Below are 26,457 nucleotides of genomic sequence, written 5' to 3' on the forward strand. Positions count from 1 at the left end.
CTTCTGACTTCAAGAAAGTGTCTGTAAATATGAGTGAAGGACTGAAGTAATGTATGACGACACGTGACACTACTGAGCTAAGAACTTTACAGGTAGGGTTATGGAGTGTTTATATGTTCATTAAGTTGCAATTTTACGCAAAACCTTTAAGCTAAAATATCTTTTTGTATGTTTATTTTAGTTTGCGGACATCCTGGAAATATGCTGGAACTTTAAAGCATGTGTAGATTCCTTTTAAAAGGGTGTTTTATGTTTATTTTCAGTGCAAGGTTTGAGATTTTATATGGTCTGTTGCTGTTCTTGTGGATTGATGTGAAAATAGATGACACTGGGCTTAAAAACAAATGCAAATGAATTATTAAAAGTCATAGACAAGGATCTGGAGTTTGTCTTGCGAAGGGAGGAAAAAATTTTCTTTTTTAGTCTCTCCAATTTCTGTTAACCATAGTAACATTTGTTTTGACCTTTTTAGAAACTCCGAAGCATTAAAATCTCTCTGCTCTTTTCTAAACAGATTACGTTGTGAGGATTCCAGCCTTCTGATTCGTGTTCACACAGTCCCATGATGCAGCTGGTGAGCCTGGCCTGGATGATGGTCCTGGCTGCCCCACTGGTCTGCTTTGGTTTCACCACCCGTGGTCAGGGCCTGCGTGGGCGGGTTCAAGGTGACCGACGGAACATCAGACCCAACATCATACTCATCATGACAGATGACCAAGATGTGGAGTTGGGTGAGTATACCAGATGCAATTCATCATTAATGGCCCATCTGTTCCGCAGACGAATGAGGTGGAGACCTCTCTTGAGGCTTTGTCAGTGCTCGGCATGCAATAGTTATGAATCAGCAAGTAGTCTGGAAAGTTACTGTAGAGATCTTCAAAAACTGTAATGATACTTGGAGAAACATGGGAATGGAACTCTAGACCAAACCTTTTTTATTCCCCTCACTGATTTGCGCGTTTGAATTTGCACTTTTCACTTCAATATTTGTGAGATTTTTAGTTTTTCGTTGTTTTTGTTTTGTTTTTAGTGGTGTTTCAAGTAGTATTTGATGACTATTTCAATTGGCTTACTTTACTTGCTTAACATTCTTAAATCAATATACATTTAAGCAAAATGATGTAAAATACAATTTTTTTTTCTTCTGAAAAATTTATCAAAATCGTTGATTTTTTTATTTTTTTATTTTTTTTTTATTTTTTTTTTTTTTTATAAAACAAGAAAATTATTCTCCACTGGAGTAAGAAAAGCAATGTTCTTTTCCTTTTAGATTGTGTATTTTTCTTATCCCATTGGCAGATACTTCATTCTTGTTTTAGGCATGAATTCACTTATTTTTGTTGCCCCCCCCCCCCCCCCCTCCTCAGAAAACATGACTTTTTCTTCATTTTTCTACTCAAGTAAATGCATTTTGAATTCAGAACGTTTACATATCTGTTTGGAAAGCAAGACAAAAACTGGAAAGACCATCTTAGACCAGCATGATTTTCCATACTGGTCCATGGTGGTTTAAGGTAGCATTAGTCTAGCAGCTGGTGGATCACCATAACCAAACTTAGCTGATGATGCTGGTGGACCAACATAATGGCTGACGAAGGTCTGAAATGTCCTATCTTGATCTTGGATGGTCATGTTCCTGCAGAATTTTGCTTCAACACATCTGCCTGGTAATCCTGAAGACTTTGATTAGCTGGTTAAGTAGTGTTTATTTAGGGTTTAACTAGTTAAAACACATTGTGGGAACCCCAGCATTCAAACTCTGCAGGGGTTTTTTGTCCAGCAGGACTGCCACTCGAGTTTTTTAGAAGATCTATTTAAGTTTAAGTTGTTCATTATTAACTCAGCCTAGGAAAGAAAAGCCTAGAGTCTTCTCGGACTTCACTCCTAGGAACATTAGCTTGCTTGCTTAGTCTTCTTGATCTGCCACCCAAGTCTCTCTTGGTATCTGTCCCATAATGTAAGCCTAACTGTTGTCACTGGATCAGGTTCCTTCCTCTGAGAGCATAACATCCAATAGGTCTCAATCACAGACTGTCATCACAGGTTTGACTTATTTCCTCTTTTAATATTTAATGGCTTCCCTCAGACATCTGAGAGGCTAAGGGCCTTAGTACTGGAACCACAGCCAGTCATTGCATTGCTACAAAAGTACAGGGATCCTTCTCCACATCGAACACTTCTGAAGGCTACATTTGACAGCATGTTTTACAAGAAGACTTGTTGAGGTTTGAACTTCTTGAACGGATTAACTGAACATGCATTTGTCTCGCCTGCTGTGTCAGGCTCGTTGCAGGTGATGAACAAAACTCGCAAGATCATGGAGGACGGTGGAACCTCATTTACAAATGCGTTTGTAACTACGCCCATGTGCTGTCCATCACGCTCTTCCATGCTGACTGGGAAGTATGTCCACAACCACAACACGTACACCAACAACGAGAACTGTTCCTCACCTTCCTGGCAAGCTCAGCATGAGCCGCGCTCCTTTGCCGTTTATCTCAACAACACTGGATACCGAACAGGTAAGAAACCAAATGAGAGACTGATGGCTTATTCTGACCTGCTTGATCGGAGTTGAATCCTGCTTCCATCATGTCATGATTCAGAGATGTTGTTCACTACCCTCTACAATAAAGGCAAAAAGCCATGTATTACCGTTCAAAAGTGTGGGGTCGGTAAGATTTTTAAAATTTAAACGTTTTTTTAAAAAGCCTTTTACACTCACGAAAGCTGCAATTTATTTGACTAAAAAGGAAAAACAATAGGAACAATAGGAAAATTCCTTAATGCAAATGCATCCAAATTAATGCATCCTTGCTGAATAAAATAAATATTCAGACTTTTGAGTGTTAGTGTTAAAATTTAACACTATATTAATATTAAAATAAGTTTTATACCACTGCAATTTTGCAGGGGAAAATGTATCTATAAAATTAAAACTATATACACACACTTTGTGTCGTAATATATGCTCTTTTTTTTAATCAATGTTTTGATCTCAAATGTTTTAACCTTAAGCTCTTTATGAGCCTATTAATATTATTATTTAAAAATATTTAGTGCTACAACAGTCTTCAACTTTACCCTGGAAATGTATTTGTCTGACAGTGTTCTGCAGTTTCACTGGAATTTTGCTTTCACAGTTGTTCCAAGAGGTCAAATAAAAGTTTTACAGGAATTTTCAATTTGTCTGGTTTGTGGAAGCTAAACATGGAGCTAAACGTGCCAGCAGCCCTGTGCTGTGTTTCTTGAGTGGCATCACGTTCTGACCCTGAATACAGGGGTTCAGGTCTCACCACTGCTTGTGGTTTCCAGCTGATGTGTTAGTCTACAATTAACTCTCCTGGGCAGACTGGCTGTTTGCCTGGCTCTTTTGCAAGATGTTTTTGCTTAGCTTTGAGGGGAAAGGTTAGAGGAGACATGAATACAATGCAGAGACAGACATTTACACGTACTGTTCAAAGGCAGTGTTTTGAGACGCTTGTCGTAAATGATAATTTTAGTCTTTGTGTCTACCTCACTAAACACCGATTCAATTTTGTTTTTCTTTATTTTGTCCCACAGCTTTCTTTGGGAAGTACCTCAATGAGTACAACGGCAGCTACATCCCACCTGGGTGGCGCGAATGGGTGGGGCTGATAAAAAATTCCCGTTTTTATAATTACACCGTCTGTCGGAATGGGAACAAGGAGAAGCATGGCGCGGATTATGCCAAGGTATGTGTGCTTGGTCACGTAAATTCACAGCCCTGTCACCATGCCAAGAGCTTTTTTTAAACTCACTTTTCAGTTTATGTTCAATTGTATGGTCTGTTCGCAACTAATTTCAGGCCTCTAATTACATATCAAATTTGGGTTGGTTTACTCCACATGGAATGTGGTTAGATTAAAGGAGGCATGGGGAGTTACGTCGGTGTCTTGTGTTTGATCAGGTGGTTACACTGAATAAAACTTGGTAGAAAAAGAGACATTGTCCTTGGGGCAAAGTTCCTTTTTGTTCTGTTCTACTGATTTGACAGGTTGGACATTTGGACTATGTTCAGACTGGTATACTACGTCTAGTGTTTCTGCAGTAAATATTATGTAATTTGTACACATTTTTGAATTAAGTCAATATTTTAGCACTAAATTCAGCCCGGTATCATGAAAATGCATATTAATGGAATTGTTTTTTAATATATTTTATGTACTATTGATGCACAGAAACCGACTTTGGCGTGCATACGATATGCATGTGTTTGATGTGCATATAATACACAGTTTTTGCATGCATATGATACGTACTTTGTTAGCGTGAATTAAAATGCGCATTTTGGCGTAGGCCTAGATGTAATGCGCACCTACCCCACACCCCTAAACCTACCAATTATGTATCATGCAAACCAAAGTCCATTTTTGCGTATAAATAGTACGGCAAATCAGAAACAGAAAATCGTGACATTAAAACGCACATTCATGAGATCAGATAATTATTACTATATGATGCTAGGGCTGGGTTTTGACACAAATTTCACAATTCGATTCTGATTCACAAGGTTTTGATTCAATATTGATTATTTTGGATGTATATCATGTACAGTACATGCCAAATTAATGCTGTAAAATATACATGAGTCAGTATTATTACATTACTATAATGTTGAAGGCTAAAATTAACTAATTTGTATACAAATTATTAAATTATGCTTTATTTAAATTATTATAAAGTTTTTTTTATAATAATAAAGTTACAGTTAAATAATTATATTTCTACTTTCTATTTCTACTTAAAGTGAAAATTTAAATGGTTATCATAACTTATTTATAAATGGATTTATTCAAACATAAAGTAGTGCTGCAAACAATTAATCGAGATTAATCGCTTCCAAAATAAAAGTTTTTGTTTACATAATGTGTGTGTAATGTATGTTTATTATGTATATATAAATACACACACATACAGCATATATTTCGAAAATGTTTATGTATTTACATATTTATATTCATATATAAATGAACCCTGGACCACAAAACCAGTCATAAGGGTCAGTTTTTTTAAATTGAGATTTATACATCATCTGAAAGCTGAATAAATTAGGCACTTCAGTGATCTGTCACTCTACATTAAATTTATTGTTTGAATAATAAAATGGAAAGAATTTGAAACCGATTTCAAATTGAATTTTTTTGATTGCGATTTTATTGAATGGGAAAAGCATGCTACAATGTTCCATTCATTAACTGAAAACAGGCTAGACTAATTAATTCTTGGGATTTAAGAATCTATATAATTAAAATGACAATCGATTAAAATCGAGAAATCAACATTTTTACCCAGCCCTGTATGATAGCTACATAGCCATGGTTTACAGAGCATTGTATGGCTAGATGTGAAGTGATAGGGACTTTTTCCATCCTTGTACAAGACCTTCAATGTGAGTAAAGTGATAAAAGCAAAGTTTAAAGAGTTTAATTTGACATGGCCACCTTCCATCTCTAGAATGTTTTGGAGCTGCTGTCCAAACATACTTTTGGAGTCTCTTATTGCTGTTTCTCAGGTCGCATGTTTTTGGGGAATGTGTAATTTGTGCTGAGGTTTCATGGTTTGGGCATAAATTGGCTTGGAGGCAGTCTAAGGGATGAGCAAATAAATGTTTGGACTGTTGCTCGGATGTCAATAACCTGCTTTTTGAATTGGATGAAGGTGTTAAGTTACCCACAAGTGGAGAGGCACAATTAAGAAGCTGAAGGTTTCTCCATAAGGGTTGCAGAAATTTTGTGGCTAGGTGTTCAAGTGGTTCCTGGAAACCCTTAGTTAGGAACACTTATGTTTGAGATTTAAGGAATCAATAGGTAGGCAGCGCTATGAAGGTTTAAAAGAACATATTGGCCAGAAATGTTGCCCCAAATTTTACACCAAAAATGATTCTCATTGGTGAAGAATGTCACACGTTTCAGATTAGCTGTAGCCTTTTAGTCCTGTTTAGTTAACAAGTAAACGGTTTGTGCCTTCATTCAGTCCAAGATCTTTAATGCATTAGTTATGTTAGGTACATTCAGGTTCCATTTCACTGAAACATTCAAGATGATACTGTATAGTTTTCCAATAAAAAGCAAACATGCTGCTTCAATTAGTTGTACAACATAGACCCTGACATGGCATGGAAATGTTTTGCTGTAGTGCAGAGGAACAAGGTCCACTGAGCACGTCTCTAAACAATAACTTCCACAAGACTTTCACTCCCACAGATGCTGGTAGCTGCATGTTTTAGTGATGGGGAGGGTAGAGGGGGGTATGTAGACTTTCCCACAAGCAGCCCAGACCAGGAGCAGTGCCATCAAAGGGCTTACGGTGTCAGCATCACGTGATTTTTACCCCCAAGCCCTTGTGCACATTCCTGCTGCTGCCTCATAGCAGTAAGATTGAGACCTCAGTGTTGTCATAACACCAGACTCATGGAGGCCAAGACCCTGTTAACATTGAGTGAAGCCGTCAATGCCTTTGTTGTGCTTAGTACTGTCTTGTGAGCGTCATGTCATTAGTTCTATTGGTGTGGGTAATGTCGGTGTCATTAAAAAAGAAATTCTATACCATTTACAAGAAAACTTTAAGTAATGACTATAAAATGTAGCATTATGTATATGTATGTGTATGTATGTGTGTGTGTGTGTGTGTGTGTGTGTGTGTGTGTAATTTTTTTTTTTTTTTCAAATATAAATTCATGAATGTTTTTAGGAAGTTGCACCACATGATATTTTACATCGAGAGATAATTATCTAGATTTTAATATTATAACTTAATATTTTAGTTTTAATACTATAATTACATTTTTTAAATATTTATATTTTAAACTATCTCTATTTTTAGGATCTAATAATAATTTTAGCACAATTTTAGGATCTAATAATAATCTTTTTTTCCCCCTTCTTACATGGTTGATTTGGCTGGTCAAAGTTTTGTTTGTTTGTTTGTTTTATTTATTTATTTAATAAGCTAAAGCTGTGATGCAATTTTGTTAAAATATTTCCAAGAAATAACAACATTGTCAAACTTTTTTTTTCATTCATGAAATAGGGACATTTATTTTGCCTTGACCTGACTTTATGCCCGCCCCCAAAATGTCAAATTTAATTTTAATTTAGAAATTAAAAGCCTACTTATTAAAGAATCAGTGTATTTAAGTCAAAATGTATGAATTTGCAATTTAAATGTTTATAAATAATTCAAATTTTCAAATTGTTTTAAAAATGTTTATAAACACATAAAAATAATAATAAAATAAAAATACAATTGAATCTAAAATGATAATTCAAATAAATTCCAAAATAGAAATAAATAGATCTGGACCAAAAATAAAAATCGTCATTACAGCCCTTGCTTTATTTGTTCAATCTGTGAAAGAAAGCATATCCATGTGGAGAGCATTCACTTTATGTATGCATGATTTTTTTTTCTTTCCGTTTCAGGACTACTTCACTGATTTGATTACCAACGACAGCATCAACTACTTCCGAATGTCCAAGCGCATGTACCCGCATCGGCCGGTGATGATGGTGATCAGTCATGCAGCGCCTCACGGCCCGGAGGATTCAGCTCCCCAGTTCTCCGAGCTCTTCCCAAACGCTTCCCAGCACATGTGAGTGACTCCCAGAACATTCAGTTACACTCTGCTAGAGCGACAACGATGAACTCCACTGAACCCAGTCTATCCTGCCCGAGAGCCAAGCCCTGCTGGAATAGACACTGGCGTTCGAATTGTGAAATCTAGATATTTTTATTGTTCTGTATGCATTTATAATAAGATATTCCAAGGGACACATTTTTTAGTAGAACAGTAGCATTCCAAGCAGATAATTTTCCTATAAATTTTAAACCATTATAATTTGACTTGCAGGTAAATATAAGCTTGTAGCTTTAGGAATTTTTGTGGCCTCATATATTTGGATATGCCATTAAAATTAGACTCTTAAGAGATGACAGTGCACTGAAATGCACTTCACACTTGACGCTACCACCATGAAACTAAAGTGATTTATCATCCAAGTAAAGTTCTGGCACATGCCAAGTAAGATGATGGGGGATGAGATTTTTATGGTTCTCACTCCGGAGCCAAGACCTTGATGGGTTCACTGCACTATCATCAGTTTCATGGCTAGGTTCCTATTCCACAAACAGCGCTGTGGCAACAGGCCATCCATCTCCAAGTCCTTAACATCCCAGGCATGTCAGGATCCTGGTCAGGGCGACATCGCACTTTTGTCCCTTGGGCCTATCCATTTCTTTCAGCCCGTCTTCCTACACAACATTCTGCCTCTACTCATATCAATCATGCCTTTCAGTATGTAGGCTTGGGGAATGCATTGTCTTAGAAGACCCTTTTGTGTTATTAATACCTTTTTAAGTGCATGGGCTCTGAATGGATCACACTTGGATACCCCAAGGTTCACATCGGCTGGCAAGTCACTCTGGTGCCGAAAGGGTTGCCTGGCAAGTTGTGCCAAATGAACAGATGGCAAGCGCAGGTTGCACTCTGGAGTGATGCAGCAGGGTTTCAGACACTTTTTGGGGTTTATTTATCATCAGTGTAAAAATAAACAAAAGCACAATTCAGGTAAATACAGAAAAAGGGGGAAATAATAGCTTCAAGAACTTTTTCTTTCTTTTTTTTTTCTTTTTCTCTTTTTTTTCCTTCTCTTTCTTTTATTACTTTTTAATTTATTTATACTTTTATTTACTTTTTATTTTTATTCATTTACTTATGTATTTTAGTTACATTTTACAAGTTTATTTTGTGTATTTGTTTTACATGTATATTTTACTAAAGTTATAATATATACATTTTAAATCAGGATTTATTTACTTATTTATTTTACTTTTAAATTTTACTTATTTAATTGTTTATATTTTACTTATGTTTTTCTTTATTTCTCCTTTTTTCTTTCTTTATTAATTTATTTATACTTTATTCATTTTATTCATACTGTATTTTAGTTATATTTTACAAGTTTATTTTATGTATTTCTTTTACATATATATTTTACTATAGTTATAATATATAAATAAGGTAATATTTTACTGGTATATTTTACTTATTTATTTATATTTTACTTATGTAAAATATAAATAAAATATACAAGTAAAACATGCTTATTTAAAAAATGACACCTGTCATTTTACTTAGGTAAAATATTACGTAAAATATCTAAATTAATCATGTAATTATTTATACTTTATTATATTTTTATTTATTTTATAGACTATATTTTGTCTGTATTAGTTTTTTATATTTAACGAAATAATTAAAATATACATAAATTAATAAATAGTAATTTAATTAGTTTTTCAGTTTTTTTTTTATTTTTACTTTTTTTTTTATTTTAATAGACTACACTTTGTCTGTCTTTATAATTAATTTGCATAATAGGAAATCATACTAGGTGGCCCTGCTGAAGTCATTATGTAAAAGTTAAATAAAGCCACAGATGATTTTCTTGCCAGTCTGGAAGAAAAGCATTGCGTAAGCCTGTGAGCTTTTTAATGTGGTAATTGACACCAATAATCTCAAATGCACAAAGTCTGCATTGCAAATTTGACGGGCAAAGTATGTGGGGTTCCAGCATTTTTTTTCACATAAGAATGAAAGAGTATTGAGAGAGATCTCGGAAACGCGTGATGTTTCCTGTGCTATAGCAAAAACTACATGAGTATTTTAATCTCAAAGACAAACGTTCTCCCACCCTGCTTTGTGACAGGTGTCGAATCTGGACTAATTCCATCCTTTGACCTCCAAATTTGCTCTACCTATACGAAGAGACGGGTTTCTTTTGTGAGGTATATTAGTGTGCCTCACTAGCTGGGTGAAGAGTTGAGCGAGCGGACAAAGGCGGACTCAGGAGGAGAGGGCAGAAGCTGTCCACTCAGACAGAAAGGAGCTTTCCTGTGGCCATCATTCATTATGACACTAGACACAAGAGTCTGGTCTGGAAAGCTAAGGAAGGCCATGTCTTTCAGCTGTGGAGAGAGGCCAACTGCAGTCAACAGGTGGCCATCTCGTAGCCTTAGCTCCACAAACAAGTCCACGGCCTTCTGTTTACCCAGCTTTTTATTCTCCACTTCAAATGCAAATGAGTTATAGCCCTGTCGTTGCTGGACTTATTACAAACTTTATTTTGGGCCCGAAAGCTGGGGAAGCTATTATTTTTCTTATGCATGTGCCAACCCTCAAACGATTAAACGCTGCCAAGAAACCCTGAGACTCTCAGCATGGTGTGAGGCGAGATGGAGAGCGAGCCCAAGAAAAACACCTAGCGAGGAGAATTAGTACGTTTCCGTGGAGGGGGAGGGCGACTGCTGTTATTGATGCTTGTCAAGTGTGTTATACAACAGGCAACTCCAACACCACAAGTGCTTGTGAAATGGCAGACAGGTGCATGTTTTCCTCACAGTAGCATGTTGTGTTTATTCACGCAGAACTCCCAGCTATAACTACGCACCAAACATGGATAAGCACTGGATCATGCAGTACACCGGTCCGATGAAGCCGATTCACATGGAGTTCACCAACTACCTGCACAGGAAGAGGCTCCAGACGCTGATGTCTGTAGATGACTCTGTGGAAAAGGTCAGAAGTTTAGACTTTCTTGCTCCAAATTCTGGATATTTAACAGACTTTGTACATAAACGGAACGGAAATGTGTGTTTACGTTACAGATATATAATGTCCTGGTCGACACCGGGGAGCTGGAGAATACATATATCATTTACACAGCTGATCATGGTTACCACATTGGTCAGTTTGGCCTGGTCAAGGGGAAGTCTATGCCCTATGATTTTGACATCAGAGTGCCATTTTTTGTCAGAGGTCCTAATGTGGAACCAGGGGCAAGGTAAAATCAACTTGTATTTGAAATGCACATTTTGCATAATATCATTTTTCCACACTTTATTTATATTTGTATATTTCTATATTAAAAATGAATACGCTAATTATTAAAAAAAAAACCCGAAAAAATTAAATAAATAATATATAAAAAGATGTATTAAATTAATATATTAATTATTTTTAAAAATATTATATATTATATATATTTTAAATTCTATATTTGAAAATTATAATTTTTATTCATATAATGGAAAAAATATAAATAAATAATATATGAAAATATTTATAAAATTAATAATTAATATAAAATTAAACATTAATGTATTAATTACATTAAATTAATGTATTATTTTAAAATTATATAATATATTTAAATGTATTTGGAAATTATCTTTTTATATAGTAGCATTATATTATAGTATAATGCACATTTTGCAATTTTCACACATTAAAATATATAAATTTTATATATAAAAAAAATGTAAAAATAAGTGTTAAATTGTACACATTTTAAATTATATATACTAAACTATATTTATATTTAAATGTGTATATAATTTTCACACTATTGAAAATGTAGTCATATAAAATTATGAATACATATATATTTAAATTTTATATATTTATATTTATTTATATATTAAAATATTTAAATTAGCTGTATGTGTATCCACAATATACAAACAAAAATTATTGAATTATACACATTTAAAAATGATAATATCTGTTAAATGATATATTTATATGTAAATTTATATATAATTCTCACTTTTGAAAATATATTTATATTTGTTAATTTATATATTAAAATAGATACATTTAGTGTATGCACAATATATACACTTATATATATATATATATATATATATATATATATATATTATTAGCACTATAATGTAGTATAATACACGTTTCATACACTTTCTTTAAATACTTTTTATTAAACATTAAAACAATGTATACACATGCATATGTTAATTCATAATAATATAATATAACAATATAATATTTTGTATTACCCCACAGCAACAACCATCTTGTGATAAACATTGATCTTGCACCCACAATCCTGGACATAGCTGGTCTGGACACTCCACCTGATATGGATGGCAAATCTATCCTGAAGCTTCTGGAGCAGGAAAAGACTGGGAATAGGTGAGCTAAATCCCCTTCATGAACACTTTCCCAGTGTAATAAATGGTTATGGAGTATCTGTTTATTGATTTTAATTCAATTAAGTTGCTCACAGTTTGTGAACATTTGGAGTTCATTTATAAGGGGTTTCTGGCAGGTAAAGAATGCTGGAAGTGCTCTGGGGTTGCTGCCACTCATGATGGCAGGAGATGTTGAGCAGATTAAGGTCATAATTCAGGCCAAGCTAAACATCTGCTTATGGTATGCAAATGAGACAAAGACTGAGAGAGAACAAAAATATTTGTGTTTTCGTATTGCAGATTCAAACCCAACCGGAAACCCAAAGTCTGGAGGGACACATTCCTCGTGGAGCGGGGGTAAGGCAAACATTATCCCCTCTCTTCTCAATCATACTGCAGAATGTGCGAAATAAATTTGAATTGATTTATTTTGTACGGGACGCTCACCACATGCAATTCAAACCATTCCAGGATTTCACTGTAAAATCGCCAAAAGATAAGATCAGAAGTACATGTTATGATTTTAGGATTCCATTGCACAAACATCCTTCTTCCTTGACTTGTCTCGGTTCAAGTTCATCTAAAAAGGTTGGAAAATATCACAATTTTCTTATTTATCCAAATTACCAATCACTATAGCGTCACGGTAAGATCAGATATTGTTCGATCAAATATGTTCTCAGGAGTTCAGCTATTCAGATGACAGACTCTCATTATCGGATATGTTTCAGTAACCTAGGACACTCATGACAGAAAAAATCCTTCCCCAGGGGAAATATATGATATTACCTGTGGTATCAGACTCAAACTTGATACGTGTGCATAGCATTTCCCTTGATTTCTGTGACTGATGTGAGGAATGTGGGTATGGTATTGAGGTTACCGTATTTAACTTGTGCTGATCTCTATATATTGTACCTGTGGCCGTGGGCACAAGCACGGTCTAACATTCCTCGTGTCACTCACAGGGAGCTGTCAGTTTGTGTAATGGCATATTGGCGCTCCCACAGTCAGCCCGTGCTTTGCTTCTGCTTAAGGCTAAGTGAAAGAAGGTTTTTCAGGAATGGCGCAATCATAAAGCATGCACATCGTTGATCAGTGCCGGCTGCTGCTTCCGTGACTCAGTAACTGTTGTGTATAAAGCCAGACCGCGGACTCGAGGCGTGTTTATACCAAAATGCCATAAATTCAACCTGTTTTGCACGGTTACGACAGCTCCCATTTTGTGAGAAGTCAGATTAGCGACTACTTCATTAATCAGCTGTGGTGAAATCATGCAGAACACTTCATTTCTCTTACAGGCGGAGGTTAATTTAGGCCGGAATGATCCGGCGTTCCAGCTATTTATATAAAAAAAAAATTAAAGTTTTAAATGAGTGTTAGATGATGGCGAAGCTAATTTTTAAATGTAAAAATAGGCAAAATGAGCATAAACAATTAAATATGTATTATGGAATTTCATAAAATACTTTAATTCATGCTTTTTGATGGACTGTGTTCATATCTTGGCTAGGCAACCAGAATCACTAGATTTCTGGGTTCTCTCAACCGACAGAATCCTAATTCTACTTTTTATGATTTGTTTTATGGATTGGCTGGGTTTAAAGGAATAATTCTTGTGACAATCTGTGGAAATGTACTCTCAGGCTATCCAAGATGTAGATTATGCTGTAGAAATTTAGCATTACATCACTTGTTCATCAGTGGATCCACTGCAGTGATTGGGTGCCGTCAGAATGAGAGTCCAAACAGCTAATAAAAAAAACATCAATAATCAACAAGCTGCATGTTTGTAATAAATTTCATCATTAGGACGTTTTTAACTGTTGCTTCTGGCTAAAATATGAATCCCTTTTCCATGTAATATTACTTTCTCTCTGAAAGGGTCATCTCATCTGAATATGGAGAGGAATATGCACAGATCAAGCACTGTTTACATGCTAAAACAGTTAAGAACAAATGTGTGTGGATTTTGATGTGAAAAAACAAGTAATGGACTTTTTTTTTCAATAAATAATAATGGATTATAGTTGGTGTTTTGGCCAGAAGCTACAGTTAAAACACCTTAACGATGGATTAAAAAAAAAAAATGCAGCTTAAAAAAACTTTATACTGCTTCTCACATCAAGATGTTAATTCATGGATTGGAGTCATGTGGATTACTTGTAAATTATTGTGAAATTTTTATGTGCTGTTTGAACTCTCATGCTGACGGCACCCATTCACTGTGAATGATCCATTGGTGAGCAAGTGATGTAATTTAAAATTTCTCCAAATCTGTTCTGACGAAGAAACAGACCACATCTTGGATGGCCTGAGGTTGAGTAAATTGAGCAGATTTTCATTTTTGAGTGAACTGTTTCTTTAACAAACATCAAAAAATGTCTTAAATGCAGTCTGATTGAACTAACTCCAACTAACTAGGACAAATATCTCCAGAGGACAGATATATCATGGAGGATCTGGGTCACATTGTTTTTGTGTGCTGTGAAAGCTATAATGCTCTCCACATATTAGTTATGAGAAGCTGACTTGGGTGGGATGGCTATGCTTCCCAGGCATCCGAAACTTCAGTGAGGCTGACAACTTTAAAACGTGGCCTAGCAACTCACAAAAGCATATTTGTCCTTCCAGCAAAATCCTGCGCAAGAAAGATGAGTCAGGAGACAACTTGAACACACAACACTCTAACAGCTTACCCAAATACAAGAAGGTGAAGGAGGTGTGTCAGCAGGCAGAGTATCAGACGCCCTGCGAACAACCAGGACAGGTATAAACTCAAACACACACTCTGTCACCTATACTGTCTATATATATTATGAATTTGCACACAAATGCACAATGTTTGCTCTGAACTTATTCAAATAGTCTCAACCTGGCCTTGTTACCTTACTATGGGCTTGAGCCAGGGTGTTTATGCACTAAAAAAGCTCTTTGTCCCAACCTTAAATGATGATTGAACACATTCATTTGCACCTTCTCCAACACGAAACCGGAGATTGGAGTGTGCGGCTCACAGTCGGAGTCTTATGAGGGGTGCCACTGTAATTGAAACCGATATTTACAACAAATTAAGGATAATTGGAGATTGGTCATAGTTTTCTTTCATCAGCACAGTGTGTGCCTGCTCCACCAGACCCTCTGTGGCGTGGCAATGAATCGGAGAGAGCTGAACATTACAAATTGGTAAAATCTCAGGTAGCGTAAATGCAGACAGTAATTCAAGGACTGCAGTAATGCAAACCAGATTCTTTTTTTTATGGTCAGGTTAAGTGTTTGCCTGCAACACTTTGTCTGGAAATTTGATTGAATGCAGAAAAGTTGTCGGAATAACACATGGGCTTCATTCGTCTTTAGTCCAGTCACCTGCCAAAACAAAGCTGAAGTAGTAGTTTCGGAGAAAGATCCTAACATTTATGAATAGACCTGAAGTCTTTGTTAAATTTGACATGAAATCAGAGTAAATGCCATTTGATTTCTTAACGAAAGCCCCCTTGTCTTATAGATTAAATGCATCATTAAAGGATAGTTCACCCTAAAAATGAAAATGGTCACCCTCATGTTGTTCCAAACCCGTAAGACCTTCGTTCATCTTCGAAAATGCAAATTAAGATATTTTTGAAGAAATCCGAAAGCTTTCTGACCCTGCATAGACTGCAACACAACTGACACGTTCAAGGCCCAGAAAGGTAGTAAGGACATTGTTAAAATAGTCCATGTGACATCAGTGGTTCAAACTTAATGTTATGACGCTACGAGAATATTTTTTTGTGTGCAAAGAAAACAAAATTAACGACTTAACGCAACAATTTCTTCTCTTCCATTTTTGTTTTCTTTACGCACAAAGTATTGCAGGTGAACTATCCCTTTAAGTTAAATGTGCTCCATACGCATGATTGATTTTCTATAGCAGAGGATAAAAAATTGTGTATAGAATAATTTTTTGAATCTCATTGTGACACTGACTGGAGTATTGGCTGCTGAAAATTCAGTTTTTTCATCACAGGATTAAATTTTATATATATATATATATATATATATATATTAAATCAGAAAGCAAACCATTATTTTCAATTGTGATAATATTTCATTTTAATACTTTGTACTATATTTTTGATCAAATAAATGCAGCCTTGGTGAGCATCAGAGACTCAGTGGCTCATCAGAGACTCAGAGACTTTTAAAAATGTAAAAAAAAATCTTACTGACCTGATGACTGGATGTTTTCAGTAAGTACGGTAGCATTTGCTACTGACATCGTTTTCCTGTGAAATGCACTCTTTTGGGAGACTGTCATGGTTTAATTGTTGAGCACAGACAAAACTTGTAGTTATGGTCTACTACTTCCAGCTCAAGTCTTAGCTTGAATAGAGTATCAGTATCTGTTTTTCCAATATATTCTTTCTTTTTCTTTGACTAGTAGGAATGTGTTGAAAAAGCCTCTCAAAGACTGCATTAACACAGTCCTACTGCCTGCAGTGAGGTCAATGAGGGCAGTGTGTTTGAGGTACAAGAAATGCTCAACGTGTTTTAGTGCATTTGGCTCTCTGGAAGAACTAAATGAGTGAAAGTGCTCAAGCAAACTTTGGCAAACTCCTTTTTGGTTTCCCGCCCTTCAAACAAACATCCTCACTGTGAACAGATACAGCATCACCCGCAGATACATAAACTCAATGACGGACTCCAGAGCTTCACAGGAAATCAGAACAGGGTTGTGACCATTGTTTGGATATGGTTTCCCATAGTTGTGAGCACATGTCTGAGCTGTGGTCAGTTTGCAAAGCAAACAGCTCTGCAAAATTAGGAGATTAAGTCTAAATAGCTTTTTTATGGGAAACAATTGCGAGGTGGCTCTTGTGCCGTGTAGTTGTGAATTAAGGGGATTACTCTACAGATGTTCATTCAGAAAAACAGGTTATTTTTTTGGTTACGCAAATGAGGCGGCTCTTGCGCAATAAGTGGTTAGCTAGACAAAAATGTCTGCCCACAAGCTGTATTCCTTCCCTTTTTGTTACAGAAATGGCACTGTGTGGAGGAGGTCAGCGGGAAGTGGCGTTTGCAGAAGTGTAAGGGCTCTCTGAAGGAAGGATCCAAGAAGAGAACGAGGAGTCTGCGCTCTCGAAGCTACAACAGCCGTGAGAAAGACTGCCACTGTGGAGACCGGCCTTACAAAGTGGCCAAGGCAGCACGGCGGGCACAGAGACCGTTCGCTCAGAGCAGTAATCCACGTAAGTATATGCACTCTGTTCAAGACTGTATAGTCAAGTCAATATTATTTGTATAGCGCTTTTAACAATGCAAATTGTGTCAAAGCAGCTTTACATCGGCTTGATATAAAGCTGGGTGATAAACACTGGACCTTTTAGACTACGACTGAAAGTCACTCACTTGTCGCCACCTACTGGTTTAATGATGCAGCCTTGGAACGGTCAATTAGCAAATCAATAGAGTGAAGAGTTTCAAAAGTTTTGAGTCACAGGGAAGAATCAAACTCTTCACTACTAAAGCACTGAACATTGAAATGGTGTCTTCCAAAGCTACAAACTTCTCATAATTTAGTTAAACTAATTAACTACCCTAAAACTACATACATAGCTATTTACCAAGGGTAATTTGGGCTTTTTTTATTTGAGGTGAAATGTTTTAAATGCTTTGATTTGGAAAAAAAAAATTATAATAATTACGGTGGCCGAGAGAGCTCAACGCGCTGCAACTTCAGAAAACACATGCAAATAGAAAAAGCACCAGCAAATCAAGAAAACATCATCAGTTTGACAGCAAGTGGTGCAAATGCTCACAACACAATCAAATAAAGAAACACACTGCAAATGCTCACAATACAACCAAATAAATTTTATTTGCAGTGCGTTTCTTTGCTTGGTTGTGTTGTGAGAATTTGCAGTGTGTGCGTTGTAAAATTGAGGAAGTTGTTTTCTTAATTTGCTGGTGTTTTTTTTTTTTTTTTTTTTGCAGCACGTTGAGCTCTCTCGGCCACCGTAAATAATACATTAAAACAGTAATATTATAAATATCGCCATTTAAAATAACTATTTTCTATTTTAATATCATTTAAAATGGCATTTATTTCTGTAAATTAAGCAACCATTACCAGTTTTCATTGTCACATGATCCTTCAGAAATCATTATACTTTGCTGATTTGGAGCTAAAGAAACATTTCGCATTCTTATCAGTTATGCTGTTTAATAAATATTTATTTATTTTGTAGAAACTGTATTGTTGCTGCATGTTAATATTACATTATTACAACACGCATTATTTAAATGTTATTTTCATAATTTTTTCCCCCAACAGTAAGGTTTTTCCTCAACATCTCAGTTAAGCTGACAGAATTTAACATTATGCTAAATAAATGCAATTAATAAAACTAGACATGCACAATTATTAATAAAGCTAAGTCAAAAGCCTGCTGTTGGCCAGCATTTAATTAAAAAAATAAAAATAAAAAAAAACTTGTGAGGTGAGTCAAATTATTCAATTTTTTTTAATATCTGCTTTATTTACCCAAACTGACCAAATTAACAGATTCATTCAAATGAATCATACTTTAGGGGGTAAAGCTGTACATGCAGTACCACGTGACAATAAAAAGTATAATTTATCACATTATACATTATAAAACTAATGCTATGAAACTATCGGTTATACTGCTGAAAATGTTATTTAATTACTCCTAATTAATTGTTCTTCGCACTCCCATGATTGTGAGAGAACTCGGAGTCATATTATTTGGTGCCATCTATTGGTGATGAGCTGAAGTGGCATATTAGAAGAAATTTAATGAGCTCTAGCAGTATGTATGTAAATATTTAACTATGACATATAAATATTTAAGTATGTGTAGCTGATGCTGATGTCTTCTCTCAGGCTTAAGACCCCGCTTTGTTCACACACGGCCGGCCAGATCCCTGTCAGTGGAGTTTGAGGGTGAAATCTATGATGTGGACCTGCAGGCTGATGACAAAACCCCCCTTGAGCCTCGACAAATCAGCAAACGGCACCATGAGCCCGAGGGAGGTTTTGGTTCAGACTTTGGGTTGGAGTCCGATGACGGATCGGAGGAGATGCAGTCGGATGACACTAATGCTGTGGGATACCCCAATTCTCTTAAAGTCACACATAAGTAAGAACTCCAAGCCTTTGGTCACCTCTAAACATAAACTGAGTTCAATATCATTGTAGTTTAGACTATTTAAAGTGTGTTTTGCTCATTTGTTGTTCATTTTACCTTGGACTCACAGGTGTTTCATATTAATGAATGACACTGTGCGCTGTGAAAGAGAGATTTACCAGTCCTCCAGAGCGTGGAAAGACCACAAGAACTTTGTGGACCAAGAGGTGAGGCCCACTGTCCTGTATTATCTTTATTATTTAAACCACATGATGCTCATTTTATACACTTGTCCCATAGATTGAACTTCTCCAGGATAAAATGAAGAAACTGCGTGAGGTTAGAGGCCATTTAAAGAGGAGGAGACCGGATGAGTGTGACTGTGGAAAGAAGAGGTCAGTTGACATTTATCTTTATTAGGCAATTACTTGAGTCATGTGAACTGGATCAGTTTGAGGCAAATCTGAGCAGACTATGGAAACATGATTGGTCATCGTTCCACTGCTCATCTCTCTTTTTTTTACTTTACTCTTCTATACTACTCCACTACTATTCAAACGTTTGGGGTCAGTAAGATTTTTAAAATACTTTTATTAAGCATCGGTGCAGTGAATTGATCAACAGTACTGATTTTACATTATTACAAAAAAAATTCATCACAGTTTCTCCAAAAATATTAAGTAACACAACTATTTTCAACATTGATGATACGAAATGTTTAAGCACCAAATCAGCATATTAGAATGATTTCTAAAGGATCATGTGACACTGAAGGCTGAAATAATGGCTGCAGGAAATTAAGCTAACACACTGAATAACACACTGAATTTCTCAATCCTGATTAAATAAATGAATCATTTTAAATCTAAACAGCAGTATTTTTAATTTAGTGCTGTTCTCTCCTTATTACAACCAGCTACTTTAGCAAAGAGAGAGAGCAGAGAAACAAACCCCAAAGATTGAAGAATAGGAATGACCATCTCCATCCCTTTAAGTGAGTGCTTCTCGTGTGTGTACATGTGTCCGTTCCTCGTCAGTTTGCCTGTCGTCTGTAGTATCTTGTTGAGATAAAGTGTGTTGGATTTATGTCCCAATCCATGTAGAGCTTCTCTAACACACTTTGTTGACTGTGCGGTACAATTCACATTGATAACGCTGCCACTCAAAGAATTTTATTTGTGAAATAATGAATGGACTTGTGAATTGTTTAATTCAGTCAATCTGGTTGAAATGTTGAAGAGTCATTAAATCCATCAGTTCTTATTTCATCCTGTTAAATGTGACTTGTTGCATGCATGCATATGTAGGCTACATGTTGTTGATTAGTTAATCAGTATATTTTCAGTCCATGGGTCACGGTTCTGATGGGGTCATTAAATTAAGAGTTCTTTCATAAGCATTTCTACCCATAAACATAAACGTTACAAAACTCTTTTTGAAGTGTGTAAACAATTACAATTTTAAAAAGTCACGTTGTGAGATTATGAAACACCCTGGTCTGAAAAGAGGACAAGAGCCTTGTGGTTTTTAGGGGAGGTGGTGTGTACCCAATCCTTCCACTTTCTCATGACCTCTGACCCCATATATGTGCAGAGCTGTCTGGTTTGTTTGGCTGTGTAATTCACCTGGGATGGAGTTCCCTTTCGCTCTGGCTCTAATGTCTCATTTATGCCACCAGAGAGGCCATGCAGGAAGTGGACAGCAAGACTCAACTCTACAACGAGATCCGCCGCAGGAAGAAAGAGAGGAAGCAGAGGAAGAGGCAAAGGAAGGGTGATGACTGCAGTCTTCCTGGCCTCACCTGCTTCACGCATAATAATGACCACTGGCAGACCGCCCCCTTCTGGAACTGTAAGGAATTGTTAAATGATTTTGCTACTTGCATTGATTTTTTTTTTTTTTTTTTAACTAAATACGTTGACACACATTTCTCTCTTTCCATAGTGGGTGGCTTTTGTGCCTGCACAAGCTCTAACAACAACACATACTGGTGTCTAAGAACTATAAATGAAACTCACAACACACTCTTCTGTGAATTTGCCACTGGTTTCCTGGAGTACTTTGATCTAAACAGTGACCCATACCAGGTGAGGATGTGTTTTCAGCTGTATTTTAATTTGAAAATTTGCTCTAAGTCTGAGATGTGGCATAGCAGTAGTGCTGTAGTGCATCCCTAAAGGGATGTAGGTTCAATTTTGATCCCTCTTCCTGACTTCTTTCTTGTTTCTCTCCAGTATATATATTTTTTAAAGTCCATAATTTGAAAAAAAGAAATAAATACTTTAAGATAATAGCATGCTCTTACAGGAAGAATCATTGTCCGTAATTACAGCACTTACAATAGCCAACTCAAAAGCATATTATGTTTTGCAGTTAACCAACGCAGTTTATACAGTGGAGAGGGACGTTTTGAGCCAACTGCATTTACAGCTGATGGAAATGAGGAGCTGTCAGGGCCACAAGCAGTGCAACCCGAGGCCAAAAGGCTCAGATGCAGGTAACATTCCTGTCCTGTCTCTGCAGCACCCATTCTGTGTGAAATGAGGGCTGAAACATGCTACCTTTATTTTTGCTTCCGATATGTTTTCAACATCCAGATCTGAAAGATTCAGTTGCATCACTGCTGAAAAACCAGATTAAACCAACCTAACTGGTTTACTGGCCTAGCTAAGCTGGTGTTTGGCTGGTCTCCAAATGGTCTCCCAGCCTGACCATCTGAAGTGACTAAAAAAAAAAACCTATAAAACCAACCAACAGACCAGCTTAGCCTGGTTTAGGGGGGGTTTTTTTCAGCAGGTGTGTCCTGTTAGTGCTCACATGAGAAATGGCATGGTTTAATAGAGGGTGATACACGCTGGCTTGTTTTTTTTAGCCAAATACATCATTGTTCAAATTGAGAGGAAAGTAGTCAATATTTAACAAAACTTGGTCTAGAATGGATTACTTTGACACGGCCTGATGCATGAATGGGATGAACCACATATTGAATGCCATTTGGCACAATATCTAATGGTGGATGATGGTTTGGTCACTGAGTTTGGTTTCTCTCTAAACTGTCTGCTCTTCTGTTTTTTTTTTTTTTCCATTAATATTTTTCATTTACTATTTTTCATTTTGTAATATTCCAGCAGCCTAGCAATCACATCATCTCATATTTTTGCATATTTTTTTTTCTATTCCTAGTGAATGCTAGACTAGACGACTGGCTCCTGTGAACGAGATGCTTTTATGTTTGTGGCTGTTTATGTGCTTTGTGTAATTTTGAAAATCTAAAATTCTAAACTTATATATTGACACTTTCATTTTTGAGTGTTTTTTTAATATTGTTTAGCAGTGGAATTGTGGTTTAAAAACCATTTTCTAGCAGAATTATTTTCTGTTCATTACTGGGGAGGAGGAGGTTTCTGTTACATTGGGTATTTGGCAATTTAAAATCTGTTGTGGCCAGGACCATTGAAATTGTCACTGTTCTGAAAACCATTAATAATTTTTCTTTGAGGGAAGACTGACTCATCATAATGACATCATAAAAACCAGTTATATAAAGGCTTTTGTATTATTGAATATTTAGATTTGTCATAGCTTTTCAACAACTAAATCAATAATGAGGTCAGCCTCTGTGTTTCGGAGGCCAAAACAATGGTTTTGGTTTTGTAATAAAATCATCTTAAAGCGATAGTTTGCCCAAAAAGAAATTCAGCATGTACTCATGTCTTTCTTTCATTAAAACAAAACTCTTTTTTTTTAATGAGCGCACAGTGTCATTCTTCTGAAATTATTATACAGTACAAATATTGTACAAAAAGATGACTTGAAAGATAGCATCTTATGGACCGCTTGTAGTTTTTGGATGTTTACAGCCTTAAGTTACAATTTACTTTCATTATATGGAAAAGAGCAGCATGAACATTGTTAAATTTCTACCTTTGTCTTCAATGGAAGAGAGGAGGAGTCTTGAACAACATGATGACACCCCAATTTTTGGGGTGAACACACACATCCATACATGAATAGATTATTGAGGAATGAAGACAGATAATAAAAATAGGATTTGCCACTTAGTAATGTACAAAAGAAATATTGCAAAAACAGATGCATGTTAATAAATATTAGTCTGCATGTTGGCATATTCTCATGTTATTTGGGGCCTTAAGTCATGCAACACTGTTAACAATGTCATCGTATAACATTCATTCCATTCTTAACACTACACTTACCATCTTTTTCTTCAGGACCATCCGAGGATTTTCCTCATACATCTTTCACATCATCATTCCTTCGTTTGTGTCTTTAATCTAACAATACCTCTCCTCAGGAGCTGGGGGTTATGCATGAAGAACTGAAATGTGATTGTTTATTTTTTTTAATCAAAATAGATATTTAACATGTTGAATGCTTTTATTTTCCTGATCAGGAAGTAAAGATGGAGGAAGCTATGATCAACACAGGTATCCACACTTTTTGAATCCCTCATTGGCTTTTGAAATAACTGCATGGGCAGCTTGTTTCCACTAATACGCCATGTTTCATTGAGCTAAGTGTGTGGTTGCATGCTGGTTTGAGCTAACAATTCAAGTATATTTAAAAATTACATGAATATTAGTATTTAAAACCAATTTTTCGAATTACAAGATCATTCCTCTAATTTTAACTCCTAATGTATTGCTTGTTGTTTTTATGCACTTTATGTATTCCTAAACTCAAATAATTTGCATAAAATCCAAGGCTATTCATACACATCATTTAGTGGGGACTTCTCAGTCCACAGAACATCATTATTTCAGACTTTTTCTTACATTTTTCTCGTTCACGCCTATCTTGACATCTCTGTTTTTTGGCTTACCTGCTTACCAGGCAACAGCAGCATCGAAAATGGTCAAAGTTGAGGAGGCCAAGCCTTTCATTCCTGTGAGTCTTTGAGACCATATGAAACCATTTCTGTTCTCCTTCCCCTCTCAAGTAGTTCTCCAAACTGCACATCACATCTCCATAGACCCCGAGTTGAGTGGCAATTCTGGTTCAGTGCGGCCCGTGTCTCCTAGGCCATCAGTTACTGCCTGACCCGCTCTGGAAATGCTCACTTCATTCTCTCGCCCTCCTTTAACATGCTTTTGTTTTTGCAGTTTTTCATTTTCTACCTCTCGCCCACCCTTTCAGCCTCATATTTAGTTTTTTTGGGTTGCTGATTTCTTTGTTCCAGGATTTTCCATCTTTTCAGTCTCTCGTTGGATGTTTCATTTTGGTTTGAACCTCATTGCACAGATTTTCAGTCTGTCGGCACACTATTTATTTATGATGTATTGGTTTTGGGTGTCCGTTTGGAGGACATTCGTTGCCTTTATCTGCATTCACACTGCTTTACTGCTTCAGAATAGAGCTTTTCTATTGGTCTAAAGCTTAAAAAAGCACTGCAGTGGTGTGTGGGGCACTAATTCAAGACCCCTCGGCACAAGTAGGCCGGGAATAACTGCATGTTTTAGACTCTTTCCAAAGTAAATGCTTTTCTGCGCGGCAATCATCAACCCTTACTGATTTCTCTCACTTCCCCCTCTCCCGTTTCCCAGAACACAGCCAGCCTGGGACGTCCACAAAGGTTAAGCTGCCCAATTTCACAGAGGACATCGACTGGCAAGGACTGGCAGATTTGTACAGCGTGAACGAGAGTCTGTACGAACACAGACGCAACTACAGTCCCGACCTGGATGACTGGATGAACTTTTGGAAGGATGTAGATAGTATGTTTGCACTGCTGAGAAATTTAAAGACACTCAACCAAACCGATAAGCTTGACCCCCTGGCTGAGCTGGGCTCTGGGGTCCTGGAGGAGGCCAGCGGTGCTGGATTCCCAATCCAAGAGGAACGGCCCCCGATTCCTGTCACCGAAGGTCCCTCGAGAGGTCCGACCCCCAAAACTCTTCAAAAGAGTCATTTAAAGTCTCTTAATGAACTCCCAGAAGGCCGCCCAACTAAACCAAGCGTGCTTCCCAGGGGAGACACCTGGGTTCAACAGCTGGAAAACGAGTTGGACAATGATGGAATGACGTTTAGCGGCAACGGCGTCACTGAACTGGAGACCCGCCATGACTTTCTGTTGCGCAGCTCTAAAATTCTGGATCTCCACCTGCAGGAAGAGGAGGACAACATTTTTCAGGCCCAGGGTTACCTTCCCCTTTCATCGCAGCCAGCAAGACCCCCAGAGCCCGCTGGGGAAACAGCCTTGAGTGACACCCTACAGGAGAAGTGGAATGGAAGTGTCAAACCTTTTACCCACAAGCCCGGGGACGTTCAGGACTCGGAGGGTAGCGCCTCGGGATCATCCCCTTTGAGAAAGGACTGCTGCCATGCACTGTGAAGCCAGCCAACTCAGAGACACTAACCCCATGGAGCATGGACTGCTCTCCTGTATAATCCATTGAATTATTTTATTTTTTACAGATGCTTCCATTTATTAGAAATCAGTGTTGTATTTTGTAAAAAAAAAAAAAAAAAAACTATTTTATATCTATATAAATATAAAAATGTAGAGGTAAAATACCGGATGCATCTTAAATGTTGGGTTTGGTTTTAAATCTCAAGTGGGAAAACACCATCAAAGTAAGGTTTTAATATATTTTTAATTAAGAAACAGGTTAAAATGGTGAAACCGTCACATTGCATATTTTACGAGGTGGCTAATTCGTAAGACCTCACTCATACAAATTCATACGACTTTTGCAAAATCGTACTTATTTTACGAGTTGCTCCTACATGACCTACACCTAACCCCACCCCTAAACCTACCCATTACAGGGGTCTAGACAAATCATACAAAATCGGACCAGTGAGGTCGTACGAATTAGCCACCTCGTAAAATACACACGAATTGGTCGTGAGAGAGCGTTGATTAACCACATGCAGATTGTTTCCCCAGATATTTGATGCACTTTTTTCATGTTTCTCGTCTCTTTAGACGTAAACGACTCCGTTGACACCCAACACAAGTCATTATTTGTTGAATTTGCTTTCGTTAATAAGTATCGTTGGTGTTTTCTTCGATGTTTATTTCAGCTTGTTAGGTTCGGTTCACTGTTTACACTTTAAAACACTGCTTGAACATGTTTTATACACTTGGATTGTGGGTTTAATGGTTTGACTTGTTGGCAAAATAGTTCTATCACAAATGTTGTATAGTTCAGCTGCATTCAGTCCATAAAATGTAAGAAGGGCATTCACCGTAAGTGCTTTAATCATGGATGACTCTAACATTTTCACTAACCTACAAAAAGTGATTACTTTAAAATAGGTTGTTTCATTTGTGAAGAATGTGAGATGG

The 26,457-nt window shown here is 36.6% G+C and overlaps 2 protein-coding genes across 3 annotated transcripts; both read left to right on the forward strand.

Moving 5' to 3' along the window:
- Window positions 1-616: 616 nt before the first annotated feature.
- LOC306863218 (extracellular sulfatase Sulf-1-like) lies at window positions 617-12,376 on the forward strand (the record flags this gene model as incomplete). The annotated part of the gene is made up of 8 exons (XM_079406456.1): window positions 617-731; window positions 2,283-2,522; window positions 3,565-3,716; window positions 7,446-7,615; window positions 10,450-10,600; window positions 10,690-10,865; window positions 11,888-12,016; window positions 12,316-12,376. Exons 1-8 carry the CDS (start codon window positions 704-706, stop codon window positions 12,374-12,376), a joined length of 1,107 nt encoding a protein of 368 aa, XP_079262582.1. The 5' UTR covers window positions 617-703.
- Window positions 12,377-19,507: 7,131 nt separating this feature from the next.
- On the forward strand, window positions 19,508-25,615 carry LOC306863217 (uncharacterized protein). 2 transcript variants are annotated; one of them, XM_079406455.1, is made up of 6 exons: window positions 19,508-19,540; window positions 20,824-20,996; window positions 21,090-21,232; window positions 21,519-21,642; window positions 23,560-23,593; window positions 24,710-25,615. In XM_079406455.1, exons 4-6 carry the CDS (start codon window positions 21,637-21,639, stop codon window positions 25,495-25,497), a joined length of 828 nt encoding a protein of 275 aa, XP_079262581.1. In that variant the 5' UTR covers window positions 19,508-19,540; window positions 20,824-20,996; window positions 21,090-21,232; window positions 21,519-21,636; the 3' UTR covers window positions 25,498-25,615. The 2 variants fall into 2 exon arrangements, with proteins under 2 accessions (XP_079262581.1, XP_079262580.1); XM_079406454.1 differs by lacking the exon at window positions 19,508-19,540 and adding an exon at window positions 20,068-20,139.
- The last annotated feature ends 842 nt before the right edge of the window (window positions 25,616-26,457 follow it).

This window comes from Barbus barbus (assembly GCF_936440315.1).
Source record: "Barbus barbus genome assembly, chromosome: 44".
Lineage (NCBI taxonomy): Eukaryota > Metazoa > Chordata > Actinopteri > Cypriniformes > Cyprinidae > Barbus > Barbus barbus.